At 39.2% G+C, this 14469-nt stretch overlaps 3 protein-coding genes across 3 annotated transcripts in view; 2 read left to right on the top strand and 1 right to left on the bottom strand.

Moving 5' to 3' along the window:
- LOC115431685 (zinc finger protein 271-like) overlaps positions 1 to 14469 on the top strand; it is a 145695-nt gene that overhangs the window by 70371 nt on the left and 60855 nt on the right. The gene's annotated exons all lie outside the window — the stretch shown is intronic.
- The window catches only part of LOC115431679 (zinc finger protein 664-like), a gene marked incomplete at its 3' end in the record, with an annotated part of 114913 nt that overhangs the window by 69937 nt on the left and 30507 nt on the right, over positions 1 to 14469 (top strand). The gene's annotated exons all lie outside the window — the stretch shown is intronic.
- Positions 437 to 3498, bottom strand: LOC115431678 (zinc finger BED domain-containing protein 4-like). The gene is made up of 3 exons (XM_030152264.1): positions 3481 to 3498; positions 1131 to 2524; positions 437 to 1095 (listed from the first exon to the last, which is right to left on the bottom strand). Exons 1-3 carry the CDS (start codon positions 3496 to 3498, stop codon positions 714 to 716), a joined length of 1794 nt encoding a protein of 597 aa, XP_030008124.1. The 3' UTR covers positions 437 to 713.

Below are 14469 nucleotides of genomic sequence, written 5' to 3' on the forward strand. Positions count from 1 at the left end.
TGTGTGTGTGCGTTTCGGTCAGTGGTTGTGTGTGAGTGTGGGGCTGGGCCGCACGCGCAGTTCGGCAGGGTGTGTGTGTGTGTGCGTGCACAGGTGTGACTACTAGAGCCCGACCGATATGGGATTTTTGGGGCCGATGTCGATACCAATATTGGGGGCAAAAAAAACCGATATCCGATATATCGGCTGATATCTGATATATCAGCCAATATCCGATAAAATCGGTCGATAAACGATATATTGGCCAATATATGAAATAAGAGCATTGATATACACAGGATATTTACTGTACATGAACATAAATTCTTATAATAGTCAAAATATGATTCAACACAAAGAAGCAGAAGACTACTAAATTAACATAAGGAACTTTAATTAGTAACACTGTCAACTGTAAACCCACTGATAAAACCACTGATAAATAAGAAATAGCAAACTGTGAACAATGATAAACACAATAATAAATAACAAAAGGCAAACTGTAAACAATAATAAATAACAAAAGCCAAACTGTAAACAATGATAAATAAGTAAAGGCAAACTTGTGCAAACAAACTAGTGCAAACTGTATTTCCGGAATACAATATAAATTAGTATAAAAAACATAAATTTGCTCAAATCTCAAACCGTAAACATGGATAAATCAAAAAAAGGTAAAATTGTAACTGTAAACAATGAACTAGTGCACTTCTCCCAGTGTTGCAGTTTTGTAATCAGTGCCGCCAATTTAAAAGCGGCAAGTTGTAATGCAGAAAGCACAGGTTTTCTGCATTCTCTCCTTTGAGGGAGCTCCGCTTATCGTCATAAATGTTGCCAATTGTGCTGAACACCCTCTCGCTTGGCACAGAGGAAGGAGCGCATGAGAGGTATCTCCTGGCCTGAACAGACAATCCCTGGAATCGCTTGGAGTTTTCATTCCACCACTTCAGTGGGTCCCCTCTTCTTCTATCTAGGACAGGTTCGTGCAGGTATGTGTCCAGTTCCTCCAGGATACCCTTTGGAGCCTCTTCCTTACCAGATGGGCTGAGCATTTCATCGAAGAGACTGTCCAGCAAACTACCAGTTCGCTTTCTTTTGGGGCTTCCTTCATCCTCGCTTTGTCACGGTCTTGTGGTGTGTTTTGTGCAGGCATGCCTGCATCTTCAGTTAGCCATGCTTTGGCCTGGGCTAGAGTCTTTGTTGACAAAGGGCACTCCTTGTACCGTGGGTCGAGCAGACATGCGAGTACCACCTGTTTGGATCCCATCACCTTTGCAAACCGTTTTGCCAGGCTCTCCAGCATGGTCTTGCGGAGGGTTTGAATTCCTCGACTGGTAGGCCCCTCTGACATGAGCAGCTGCTTCAGCACACTGATGTTTGGTATAATGCAGGAGGCAGAGGCACCTGCTTTGCTCAATTCATTGCTGACTTCTTCCAGTGGTGTCAGGGTCTCGACCAGATTGGCTGCCACATCCCACTCCTCTGCTGTTGGACACACAAAGTGCTCATGGTCACTGGAATAGGTGGTGATGGCTCTTTTTTGCTCCAACATCCTGCTGAGCATGTGCAACGTAGAGTTCCATCTGGTTGACACAGCCTGGAGTATTGAATGCCGGGGGACCCCACCCTCCTCCTGGATGGCAGAGAGCCGCTGCTGTGCAACAACCGAGTGGTTGAAATGTGTGGCAATCTTTTTCATTTTGGCCAACATGTCTCCTACCATCCTCTGTGCATTGAGCCCATTGTTGACGCGCAGTTGAAGTGTGTGGGCAGTGCAGCTCAGATCAGGAATCTGTGCCATCCTCATGCCTTTCACAACATTGGCGCCACTGTCCCTCAGTACCAAGTGGACACGCTCTGCGTCAATTTCCCATTCTTGGAGCATGGTTAGAAAGACCTGGCTGATGTACTCCCCTGTGTGGGACCCTGACATGGCCTTTACATTAAGTACAAGTTGAATCCTCTTCCAGTGTTGATCTATGAAATGAGCAGTCAAGCTCATGAGTGCTTTGGTGGACCCAGACCAGCAGTCAGTTGTGAAGGAAATGCAGTTTCCAGCATTGTCCTCTGAGAGAAGTTCTTTGATCTTCCCTACAACTTTTGTGTATATTTCAGACATGAGCTGAGTACAGTAATACTTTTCACTTTTTATTTGATACCTCTGCTCTGCCTTTGCCAGCAATCTTTTAAATCCAATGCCCTCCACAACTGAATAAGGAAGGATATCTGTTGCAATCATCTCCATGATGAGTTTGTCCATGTCCTTTGACCTCTGGTCACTTGGTGCCCACTTTGTGCCCTTGTCAAACGCTTGCACAATCGTGCACTGTGCTGGCTGTGGTTTTGGTGCTTTCACCTGTGCCATTTTAGCCTGTGCATCATCAAATACCTCTTTGTGATTTAGTTTTAGGTGTTGCCACAAATTTGTGGTATTCTTTGATTTGCAGGTGCTGGAGCCCTGGCTAACTTGCACACTGCATATTTTGCATCTCGCGCCAGTGGAGTCTTTAGTAAAGTGGCTCCACACCTTACTCTTCCCCTCTGCCTGTGAAATGAAAATATATACGTTTAATGAATTTTGGTTATTAGCATAGAATTTAATTCTGTAGTTAGCCATTTTAAAATAAAAATAAGTGGCTGCATTTAGCTGAAAGTAATAATACATAGGCTAATGTGAGGTGTTTTTAAACTAATACATTATGTGTTTTTAAAAGGCTTATTCACACACAAAAACATCTTACCAATATCAATTAGTCATATTTAGTAGCTAATGAAAAGTTCCATCTGCAGCCACTGGGTATTTGCAAACAGCTCAAAAATAAATGCTGAAGCAAACATGAAAAAGTGAAAAAAAGCTGTCCACAAACAAAATAAGAAATAATCAAAACATGCATCATGTTATCAGACTTAATACTAGGGACTAAACTACATTTTATGTAACAACGTAGCTGCTTTCAAAACATGCAATACATAAAATTACAACTAAACTTGGAACCTTTTCAAAATTATTTTAATGAAGACATTAACTTGTGAATTTATGAGCCCCAGTAAATCCTGCATGACAGTATGAAGTGAAGTGGGACACTGTATAGTAGTCTGATATTAATGATGGACATGGGAGTTAACAGTTGCATATATCTGTATTTCACAAAGATGCAACTTACATAACTTTAAAACACTGTATAATAGTCTGATATTAGATAATTGTGGACATGTTGATTAACAGTTGCATCTTTGTTTATCTCACAAAGATAATTTACATAACTTTAAAACGCTGTATAATAGTCTGATATTAGATAATAGTGGGCATGTTGATTAACAGTTGCATATGTCTTTGTTTATTTCACCGAGAAGCAACTTACACGACGTTAAAACGCTGTTATACACTCTCTAAAACTTGCGTGGAAAAAAAACTAGAATGTTCTCTTTGGCCCTGACGGCGTGTTTCTGCAAGGACCTTTTTCTCATGGGGAACTAAAGTGTAGTGTTACATTGTTTTACAAAGTCACAGCTTACCATCGAGTAAAATAAGTGCAATTTCTTTCGCCGTTTTCTCTCCTTCTCTGCTGCAGCCGACAGTCAGAGGTGCACTTTGCTGGTCTGTGTGCCTGTGTGTGAGGGAGAGGGGGAGGGGCCAGGTATTGGGGCAGTGTGCAGCACACAGACACAGGAACGGAGCCACAGAATCTCCGCACAGCAAAAAAGTTAATATATCGGCTACATCGGCCACATATTGACCGATGTTGATTAATCGGTGATAGGCCATTAATCAGTCGGGCTCTAGTGACTATGGGGCTCGGCCACACATGCGTGCATTTCAGCCAGTTACCTGCGCGTGTGCACGTCAGTTTCCGTCCTACTTATACAATGGGGGTACAGTTTGACCACAACTGTCCACCTGAAATTGTTCAAAAATACCTATCATACCTGGTCATAAAGACGGCACTGAGGGAGAAGAACATCTGTTTCCAGACCCCGTTTACCAAAATACGAATCCACTGGAGTGTTGGAGTAAAAAGTTATGCTAACGCCAGAGAGGCCACATGGGATATGAGAGTAAGAGGATTCTCACTGGATACGCTGAATGACACCAATGACCGAGGGGAAGGGAGACTCTGCAGAGCGCTGGGATGGCAGTGGGTGAGAGAAGGAGGAGTGAACTGAGACACGGCACAGTGAGTGGGGAAAAAACTACAGGAATACCAGAGGAAGAAATCATTGATCAGCAGGAGAAACAGACAAAACGCTCTTATTGAAAAATCTGGCTTGGGTAAAGTTTCAATAAATAACATAAATGTGAAGTGGTAAGAATATAATGACAGGGATACAGTAGAGAGTAATAGCTGGTATTAAACAGGCTCCATTTATATAAAACAAAAAGTAATACATCAGTGTGGGAGATTACGAGTATTCTGTGGCTTAAACTATAATTTTGTAATTCATTACTAACTGACAGAGAAGGGAACAAGTTTAAAAATGTTGGACACTTCTAGACAGAGGACAGATCCACAAACTGGATATAGAACATGGTCTAGGGATGGGCCCTCATCTGACATGAGGATTCCCTGTCCACCCTCCAACAGGGACTTTGGGGGAAGTAGGGTGAGTACCCCAGTATGGAAGTTCAGTGTTGTTTCTATTGTTCATAAAATGTTTAAAATTTGCTTTGTTTCGAGTTGCTTGGGTGAACATGTACATGTAATTACTCAATATAATGATATATAACAGTCTTGAAATATTGTCGCTAAATATAAATGGGTTGAATTCACCTGTACAGAGAGGAAAAGTCACGACAAAACTGAAAAAAGAGAAGGTTCAAATTATATTTCTACAAGAGACCCACCTATCTAAGACAGAACACAAAAACTAAAAAAATGTAGCTATAGGAATTCATACGACAGTTTGTGTAAACAAGGAAATAGAAGAGGAGTCAGAATATTAATATCCAATTCATGGAATTTCTCTGTGAAAAAGAAATCAAACAAAACTAGAAGCACTCGGAGAGCGCAGACCTCCGCCAAGGCTGATCAGTGGCCCCCCCCGTGGGCCCCCCCACCCCCGATCATCACCAAAATTTAATCATTTCTTCCTTATCCCATTTCCAACAAACCCTGAAAATTTCATCCAAATCTGTCCATAACTTTTTGAGTTATGTTGCACACTAACGATCAGTGGCCCCCCCCTCGTGGGCCCCCCCACCCCCGATCACCACCAAAATTTAATCATTTCTTCCTTATCCCATTTCCAACAAACCCTGAAAATTTCATCCAAATCTGTCCATAACTTTTTGAGTTATGTTGCACACTAAGGGACAGACAAACAAACAGACAGACAAACAAACAAACCCTGGCAAAAACATAACCTCCTTGGCGGAGGTAAAAAAAGAGGGAAGATATTGAAGGGAAAGCTGGAAAATTAACCTGTTTCTCTGGTAAATGTAACCCCCCACCCCCTTCCGAAAGTGACGAAGAATTTTTTTTAAATCTATTTTAAATACAACAGCAATGGAAACTGAAGGCATATTAATTTGTGGTGGAGATTTCAAAATAGTGATAAATCATAAATTGCATACATGTCTTTTGGAAATGTGATAAAATAAGTGTGTTTTGGGAGATGGTGTGTGGAGTATTACAACAAGTAATGGGGGATGAGATTCCAATGTGCTGTGATGGACTGTATTTGTGGAACTTTTCTGATGAAAGTGTCGTGGGAAACCACATATACTTGGTTCATATACTTCCAGTGGCTTGTAAAAAAGTTATTACAAGGAAATGGGGAAAGACAGAACCACCAGCAAAGGAGCAATGGATCACAAATAGTGAGGGAATGTATGCAATGGAAAAAATAACTGACAAACTGCAACTACAAGAAGCACAAATGGACAAAAAATGGAATAAATGGACTGATTACAGAACCCAGAATGGAAGGACTGAATGATGGGAATGCACTGTTACCCGAGGAAGGATTGGTTTTGTTGTTGTTTTTGGTGACTATGTGTTTATAAAATTTCAGTAAAAACTCAAGTAAAAAAAAAAAGTGAACTCACAGCCAGCTCATATTTCTACTTTATATTCAGCTTCATTCATCACTTCACTTGTCATGTGTTTGTGTTGTTTCAGTATTTTCCAGTAAAACAGGGTAGACAATCTAAACTGAACCTCAATATCATGTTCATTAATGTTAGGTGGTCCAGATGTTGATGAAGATCCAACATGGACAGAAGCAGAAACATGTGAAACTGTCAGTGCAGGTCAGTGATGTTTGATTGAGTTGATTTGACAGATGTTCAGTCTCTGCACATAAACCATTATTCTGATCCTTGTTTTGATTCTGTTTTCAGTGTCCATTTGTGACAGGTGGAGTAGACCACTGTCAGGGTCCAGTGAGCCCCCTTGTGTCCATTTTATGTACTGCACTCCATGTTGAACCACATCATAAATTGCTGCTGTTGTGGTTCTTTTGTTGTTCAGTGCAGTTTATTAATGACATTGATGTTAATTTGTGTATATTTTCCATCCAACCACAGCTAACCTACAGAAGTGTGTGTGTGTGTGTGTGTGTGTGTGCGCATTAACACTTTGATGCATGACATCCACATTTGTGGAGTCATAGTTGAAGCTCACTTTCCAAAGGGTTATAAATGCAGTATTCTCCAAACCACATGGGAGCAGTCTCTATAGACCCTAAACAATACAATGAAAAAAAGATCATCTTAGTTTCACAATTTTAACTGCTCGGTGATCACATAAAGTTAAGATGGCAGCATATGGCCATCACAGCCATGTGTTAAATGCTCCAGGAATATCTGTCAAAATGTCTACTTAAGAAGGCTGAGCCAGGAGAAAAACATATTGGTGTGTAGAGGAAAGTGTGTTGAACAAATGTCTGCTTTTAAAAATGAATTTTGATGAAAAATACAACTTGTACCCCCTGAAAATCAACTGTCCACATGTGGGACTAATATAAATATACAACAAATAAAAAATTTAAATCCTCATTGAATGTAAAAAATATACTAAATTTCTCATTTATATGGTTTAGGCATCTTTATATGTCTGATAAATGTTCAAATCTTTGGCTATAAAGCAATAATCTTTCAACAATTCAAATAAAACTAATATAATCACATCTATGTTATTTTGACTCCTCTGATGTATGATGCATCCAGTATTCAGACCACCAGGAGGAGTTTCCCTCTCTAAACCTGTAAAATCTGTTTTTTCTCTTTTATATGCGTTTGTACATCCAATAAAATCATTAAACTCTCATAATGTTGCAGTTTTTTGTCCGAGGCTATTTATTGATTTTTAACATTTTTACCCCTTTGTTGCATGGTGTCCACATATGGACACTTAACCTCCTGAGACCCAGGAAATGTCAGTAAAGTACAAGCTTTTTTTGTTTTTTATTAAATAAGTGCCCATATTGGAAACATCATGATGCAACAGTTTTTTCAGATGCAGTTTTTAACATTTTTATGGAATGTCCTTTGTGGTGGACAGTTTTCTTTTCTTTTTTTGGTATAAAGTTGTGAATCTCTTACCCACAAAAGTGGACAGAAAACCCATAGCTGGGTCTTAGGAGGTTAAATATCTTATTAAAACCATATTTTTTAAACAACAACAAAAAAAAAAAATCAAAAAGCATTTCTTTAGCCTAATTTTGAGTAATAAAATCAATAAAAAGAAAATCTCGATACTTTTTAAAATAAATGAAAGGGTTGAGTGGCCTAAACTCCTGGAGTGCTGCCATCTTTGTGACAGAACACTGAGGCCACACTTGGAAACACCAGCATCCTGGCACGTGCAAAGCAGGGGGCCAGGGAGGCTTGAGCCCCTGCCGCTTCAATCCTCTGCCTACAAGTGCCCTTTTTACTCTTTTTTTATTTTGTTTGGGGGTTTTTTTGTTTTTGTTTTTTTCTGCGCAAAAAACTGCATGACTAAAATTTTCATGACTAAAATTTTGATCAATGATAATAAATGTTAAAGAGTGGTTTAATTTGGCTGTCACTGGACCTGGTCATGGTGCCCTTTCATCTTTGTCACACACACACACACACACACATGCGCACGTGTCATGCGGTCTGGAGAATGAACGAGGAGGAGGGAAGCGCCGCGATTCCAGGTACGTGAGAGTCCACCCCGCTTTCTTCCCAAAACATTCACTTGTCTCTTTTGGTCCTGGTCCTATTCTTCAACAAGTACAGTTTTGGGGCCAAAAACCGATCATAAGTGAGTAAATAATTCAATATCATCATCACGTCATGGAATGAGCTCCCAGACTAGCCCACTGTAACAGCTGGGTGTCCACCTGAGTCTGGGTCCTGCTGAAGCACTCACACAGATCTGCTTCTGTTTTATTTCCATAAACTGTTGAGTTTTAGCCGCAAAATTGTAACACATGCTTAACAGTCCTCACTTGCTGAAACAGTCACTTTTTCTTCAGTTTTCTCTGTTTTTGCAGAATACCTTTAAGTTTACCCTGAGCTTTAATGAACATCTACATGATCAGTAAATTAAATAGAGGGTAAAGGAAGTGATTTACACCGAAAAATGCAAAACACAGAGGTTTTTATTATAATAAATGGTAATAAATCACATAAGAAACGTTAAAAAGAGAGAAAAAAATCATTTAGAAGCTGCCATAAAAGTACCACTGGGTCTGAATGGGTTAAAATGTGCTGAAGTAATTAAATTCTGCTAAACTGATATAAAATTGCATAAAAAGAAAACACATCCAAGTCTTCTTCTCATCCAATACCTAAATCCGGCCCTTTTGGTGTACAAGAGTCATAAAACTCATGTAAAATCCCCGACTCTTTCATCAGTGCCGACACTTTGACATTTCTGCTTTTGTTTCAGAAACTGCTGGATCGATTATTGTAATATCTGTGTTCGCCTCAAATATATACATACATATATACATAATTTAACATCTGTTTTTAAGAATTTGTCTTGGACTTACACTGCAAAAATCCAAATCTTACAAAGTGTATTATTCTCATTTACTAGTCAAACTATCTTATCACACTTAAAATAAGACAGAATCACCTACAGAGTAACTTGTCAGGGAGATAAAAGAACTTATTTTTAGACAATAGATCTAGAAAATCTTATTTCAAGAAATCTTACCGAGATAATTTTCACTTGTTCCATTGGGAGATTTTTTTGGTGAACTAAGCAAAAAAAAAATCTTGAATTAAGCAAAAAAATCTGCCAGTGGAACAAGTGAAAATTATCTCGGTAAGATTTCTTGAAATAAGATTTTCCAGATCTATTGTCTAAAACCAAGTCCTTATATCTCACTGAAAAGTTACTCTTCAGGTGATTTTGTCTTATTTTAAGTGTGATGAGATATTTGGACTAGAAATGAGAAAAATACACCTGGTAAGATTTAGATTTTTGCAGGGTATTAACATACAAAAACTTCCACACATTACATCTTTATTTCCACTTATATATAAACTGAACATCAAAAGAAACTTATCACATATTCTATGTGATGCCATTTCACATCATTTTATTAAATACGAAAACAAATTCTTTCTTGTTCTTAAAAAAACATTTAATTAACAAACAAAATACAACAAACAACAAAACAGTGGATGAGTATCCAGAGGATAATGTAAAATATGACAAAGGGGAGTTCAACAAAGTTCACATTTAGCAACAAACAACATTATTAATCCACAGCAAGTCAAAGATCTCAATCCCCTTGAACACCTGTGGGATATTCTTGGTAGATCCGTGTATGCTAGGCGTCCAGCACCTGGCAACCACCAGATGCTCATACAGGCCCTTCAGGAAAAGTGGAACAACATCCCCCAAGATCGGATCAGGAGGTGAATCCAGAGTGTGCGCAGAAGGTGCACAGCCTGTGTTAGGGCTCAGGGAAGACATATCCAGTATTGAGGACATTGATCTGGACCATTTGGTCAATCTTTGACTTGCTGTGGATTAATAATGTTGCTTGCTGCTAAATGTGAACTTTGTAATTGGTGGTTATTCGTTTTCATGTGCCCTTTTGGAAGTTTGAGCCCCTGCCCCTTTATAGCTCTCTGCACGGCCCTGGGCAGCAGCCACGGTGATTCAAAGGCTAAAGCTGAAACCCACGGCTATTTTTGAGCTTTTATTGAAAACAGAACACAGTGCACTCACCAGAATGGGATGTTGGATAGAACTTTGTTCATGGACGTTAGTGCAGCTCACACAGCCCGAATTTACATCCACTGTAACAGGTGACAAGGGAATAAAAAACAGTATTAACATTTAACTTTACTAAACAACCGGAGCATGTTCAAGCAGCGCGAGGACTGAAAAGGAAATCCATCCAAAGTCACGTGACCGTCTCCGCTTCACTGCACGAGAGTTAGGAGCTCCGGTACCGGCTAACTATAGCGGAGAACACCGAGATATCCAGGAGGAAAAGGACTTGGGTAGATTTGAGCTCAAACTGCTCATAAGTATCAAAAGATGAGAATCTGTGTCCAAACCCACCGACTAACATCGAGTAGAATGAAGTTGGATGAACCCGCTTCACGGCTTGTCTCTGGCTCTAACAACAAAAACAAAGGAGGAACAAACGGGGCCGGCACTTCCGGGAATGACAACAGCTGCATTCTCATTGGTTGGTCATGTCAATACAGCCTTCTGATTGGTCCATGTAACGTAAAGCGTGTCTCAACTGAACGAATTGTTTTTTTTTTTTGTTAACGAATTGTACAGTTATATCTGTCTATAATATATATATTAAAACTGAACAATTCGTTAAATAACAACAATTCGTTCAGTTATTGAGAAACCCGTCTCAGTACTTGTGAACATTTTTCGGTCTCCTGTGTGGTGGAGGATCACAGTGAAACAGAGGCCGATGGCTCAGGGCAGCAGCTGTTTCCATCACCGGGCGGTGAAGGAAGAGCTGGAAGTCCTGACCGACAATGACGGTTATGGCGAGAAGGACTTGAACTCAGACGTCCTCCTCCCCTCATTCAACCAGGAGTTACTCCGCTTCCGAGAGAGGAAGAGGGAAGAGGTGAGTAATCAGCACAAACAGGTAGAAAAGCTGCTAACAGTCAACTAGCTAAACTCAAGTACGTGGTCCGTTAGCTATCTTAGCTAACTTGCAGTTATTTACTAGAGTTCGAAGTGTGATGACAGCTAATGCTAAGTTAGCTATTTAAAAACATATCAGAATCAGAAATAGGCTAGTTTATTAATTACCGGCGGAAATGTGCACATTATAGTTACTGCAACACAGTTAAAGTACAGAAAGAAAGCAACTCAAGAGCAAGGGAAAATTGATAAATCAATAAATAAGTAAATAATAAACAATTTTAATGCAGTTATGTACTAGAAATGTACAAGAGATTTACAGGGGTTACAATATTCCTGTTATAATGGGTCATTCTATTGAAAATACAAATATGCAAACATTACACTTGTTATAGATGTTTATAGATCCAAAAAATATCATCCTGAGCGCAAATATAATCCTGCATGGGAAAATATAATCCTGAATGGATTATATGTCAGATAAGGTGTGTGACACTCAGAGGAAGAAGTTCAAGAGTTTAAAGGTCACAGGCAGGAATGACCTGCTGTGGTGTTCTGTGGTGGATCTGGATGGAATGAGTGATGAAGTGATTAAACTAATCAAAGTTTGTACTTAGAAGAAATTGTTGTGAAACTAGTACAGGTAGTTTTTAATGACAGTACAAAAATATACATACACACATATTTCTGTATTTGTGTCTTTCTTACCTGTGAAGTGTGAGTGTCATTTAGCTGAATTAGGCTTTTTACAATTCTGTACTCATAGCATAGGAATGTTATTTAGGGTAGAAGCTAGTTTTAGTTTATTTGTTTATACAAGTTAATAAGGTTTTACAGAGGAGGTTAGAAGCTGTTTTATTTGAAAAATGTTAACAAACACCAATAATCATATTCAAGCAAACAAATAATGCATCAGGGTTTCAATTCTAAACAGTAACTCAGAGGGAGAGAGAGAGAGAGACAGATTGTGGTGACGTTGAGAGAAGGAGACATAAAGGGGTTAGATGCTTCCCATGAAGCACTATGCTGCTGTGTGCTGGTGCAGTTTCCCCCCCAAACACAGATGCACTTTGCAAATGCAGTGATCTAACTCCAAAACCACTTTTGGAGCAGGGGAGTCATCCAGCAGACAACCAATGATTCTCCCTCCATCCTTTATCCATGCTGCTCTGTTGGAGACACAACAGGTGAGTTTTGCAGACTTTGCCTTGAAAAGAGTAAACACTCTGGCTTATTATGGACCAAATGTCTGGAATTGGTTTACCTCTGGAGGAGCATTGACTTTCTTGTACAGGCAATATGTGTATGGTTTGGAGCAGCTTGGATGATACATGGCCTCTGAAGCTATAAGATCTGTCCCACATAAATGAATGAGAAGCCTTTAATATTTACGGCCCTCTGCTGCTTTGAGCAGGTTACCTGCACTTAGTGTTTCACATCTGAAAGATTTTTTCTTCTCCTTTTTCTGTTCATGTCAGTAACATTTTGATTCTTCTCACATGTTAGGCAACCAACTGAAATGTATTTATTATTTTAATGCCTGTTTTTTTTTCATGTTTTTTTTATTATTATTATTAATATTGCATTATTACTTTAATGCCTTAAAGTTTTTGTAAATGCTGATGTTTGTAGTGCCTTGCCATGTCCTGTTATCTCTACAGGAAATTGTATTTTTGCAATAATAAAAAAAACTAAATTGTCTATTGAGTTGATGAAAACTTGAATGTTGAGTGATTGCTGTGGGTGCTTTCATTAAGTGTGTTGTGTAGGTTACAATGCACTGATTGAGAGGAGCACGAGCTATTCATCAAACAAGATATAATTTATTTGAATAATCTGTAAAGTCAAAAACCATACAACTTGCGTGCATACAAACACATGTACATACACATGTACAAATACACATACATACACACACACATATGTACATACACATACATACAACCATAAGATATAACATATTATCTACATAACCTTCTGCATTTTCAAGCATTCATACCATATGTTGGTGATCCACCACTGCATCAGAAAACATGACTAAAATGCAAAGCTAATCCATTTGACTGCTTGGATACTGTCTGTCTCATCTGGCAGATCAGGTCCAAGTCCATCCCAACTAAAGATTTTCCCATCAACACACTGTTTCAGAAGATAGCAAAGTCATGGTGTTAACAGGAGACTGAAGTGAGAGGCAACCTGAGTTGTTTAGTTCCTGGTTGTCCATGAAACTTAAGCAAATCGCTCATTATCATTAGCTGTCCTGCAGGTTTGCCTGCACAAAACTAATAGTTTTCTCTTTTTTTTTCTTTTTTTTTTTTTTTAAAGACTATATTTAACGTCGGTGCACGAGGCAATGAAGGAAACAGTTTCTATGGAGTTTGCCGATTTTTTACTATATCATCATTTAAAGAAATTCCACATAGCTTCTCGGTATTGATCAAAAACAAAATATTTGGGTCCAGCCCACCACCTATTTGTTTGATGTCAATTCTTGACTAAATGTTCCAGTGAAATGCTTTGAGGTGACTGAGTAGATGTTTGAACATATCACAGGCTTTTACAGGACAGTCTGATGCACTTTTGTGTCTGTACTTTGTATTTTCTTCATTTTGTTCAGATCTAATCCGTGTCCACATGATGTTTATGTGAATTCTCAGTGCGTCAGTCTCTTAAACTCCTCTCTGAACTCAGCTTCTGCTTACTTTCACTTTCACTTTCCCCCTCCGTCGTCTTTGGTTCAGGTCTGTGCATCTGAAGGTAAAGTTCACCTGTTTAACCCTTTAACAGCTCTTTAATGACGGTGGACACTGTGGGTCTGGACTTTAGGACCAATTTGAACCGGAAAAACTTGCTGCTCGATGTCGGTTTAACCAGTTTTGAGTCAACCGGAACCTGATTCGTCATCGACGCCTGTTATAAGGATGAGGAGGTTCTGGACTGAAACCACATATCACTCCTGTGTTCGTCTGATCATAGCTGGTTTGACGCTGACAGAGAGGAGGTGAAATCAGTGAAGCTCCGTGAATGTCACGGTTAGGGTTTAGAACTGCGGAACTTTTGTGTTGTAACTGCGTCACAGAACCGGAGAAAGACCTAAGGTTAGTCGGGGGGGTCGGACCTGAACCTGGTTTCGAATCTGAACCACCAAAAACAATCATTAAATACGTAAAAATACTCCTGGAAAACTTCTGGAGGCTCTCCAACTAAAAATGTACATGAAAAAATAACTGCTATAAAACCATCATGTGTCTGTTTTTTCTTTATTAATCTATCAGACCTCTTCAGTTAAACTCAAAATTAGCAAAAGGTCAATAATTTTCAGAATTTTAACCCTGGAGGATTAAAGATTGACACACCCTGGAGCCAATCACAGTAGGTTTATTGTGTTGTCTGTATGTGATTGGATGATTTTCTGTGTCTTACAGTGACATATGTAGGA

This window comes from Sphaeramia orbicularis, chromosome 2 (genome assembly GCF_902148855.1).
Source record: "Sphaeramia orbicularis chromosome 2, fSphaOr1.1, whole genome shotgun sequence".
NCBI lineage: Eukaryota > Metazoa > Chordata > Actinopteri > Kurtiformes > Apogonidae > Sphaeramia > Sphaeramia orbicularis.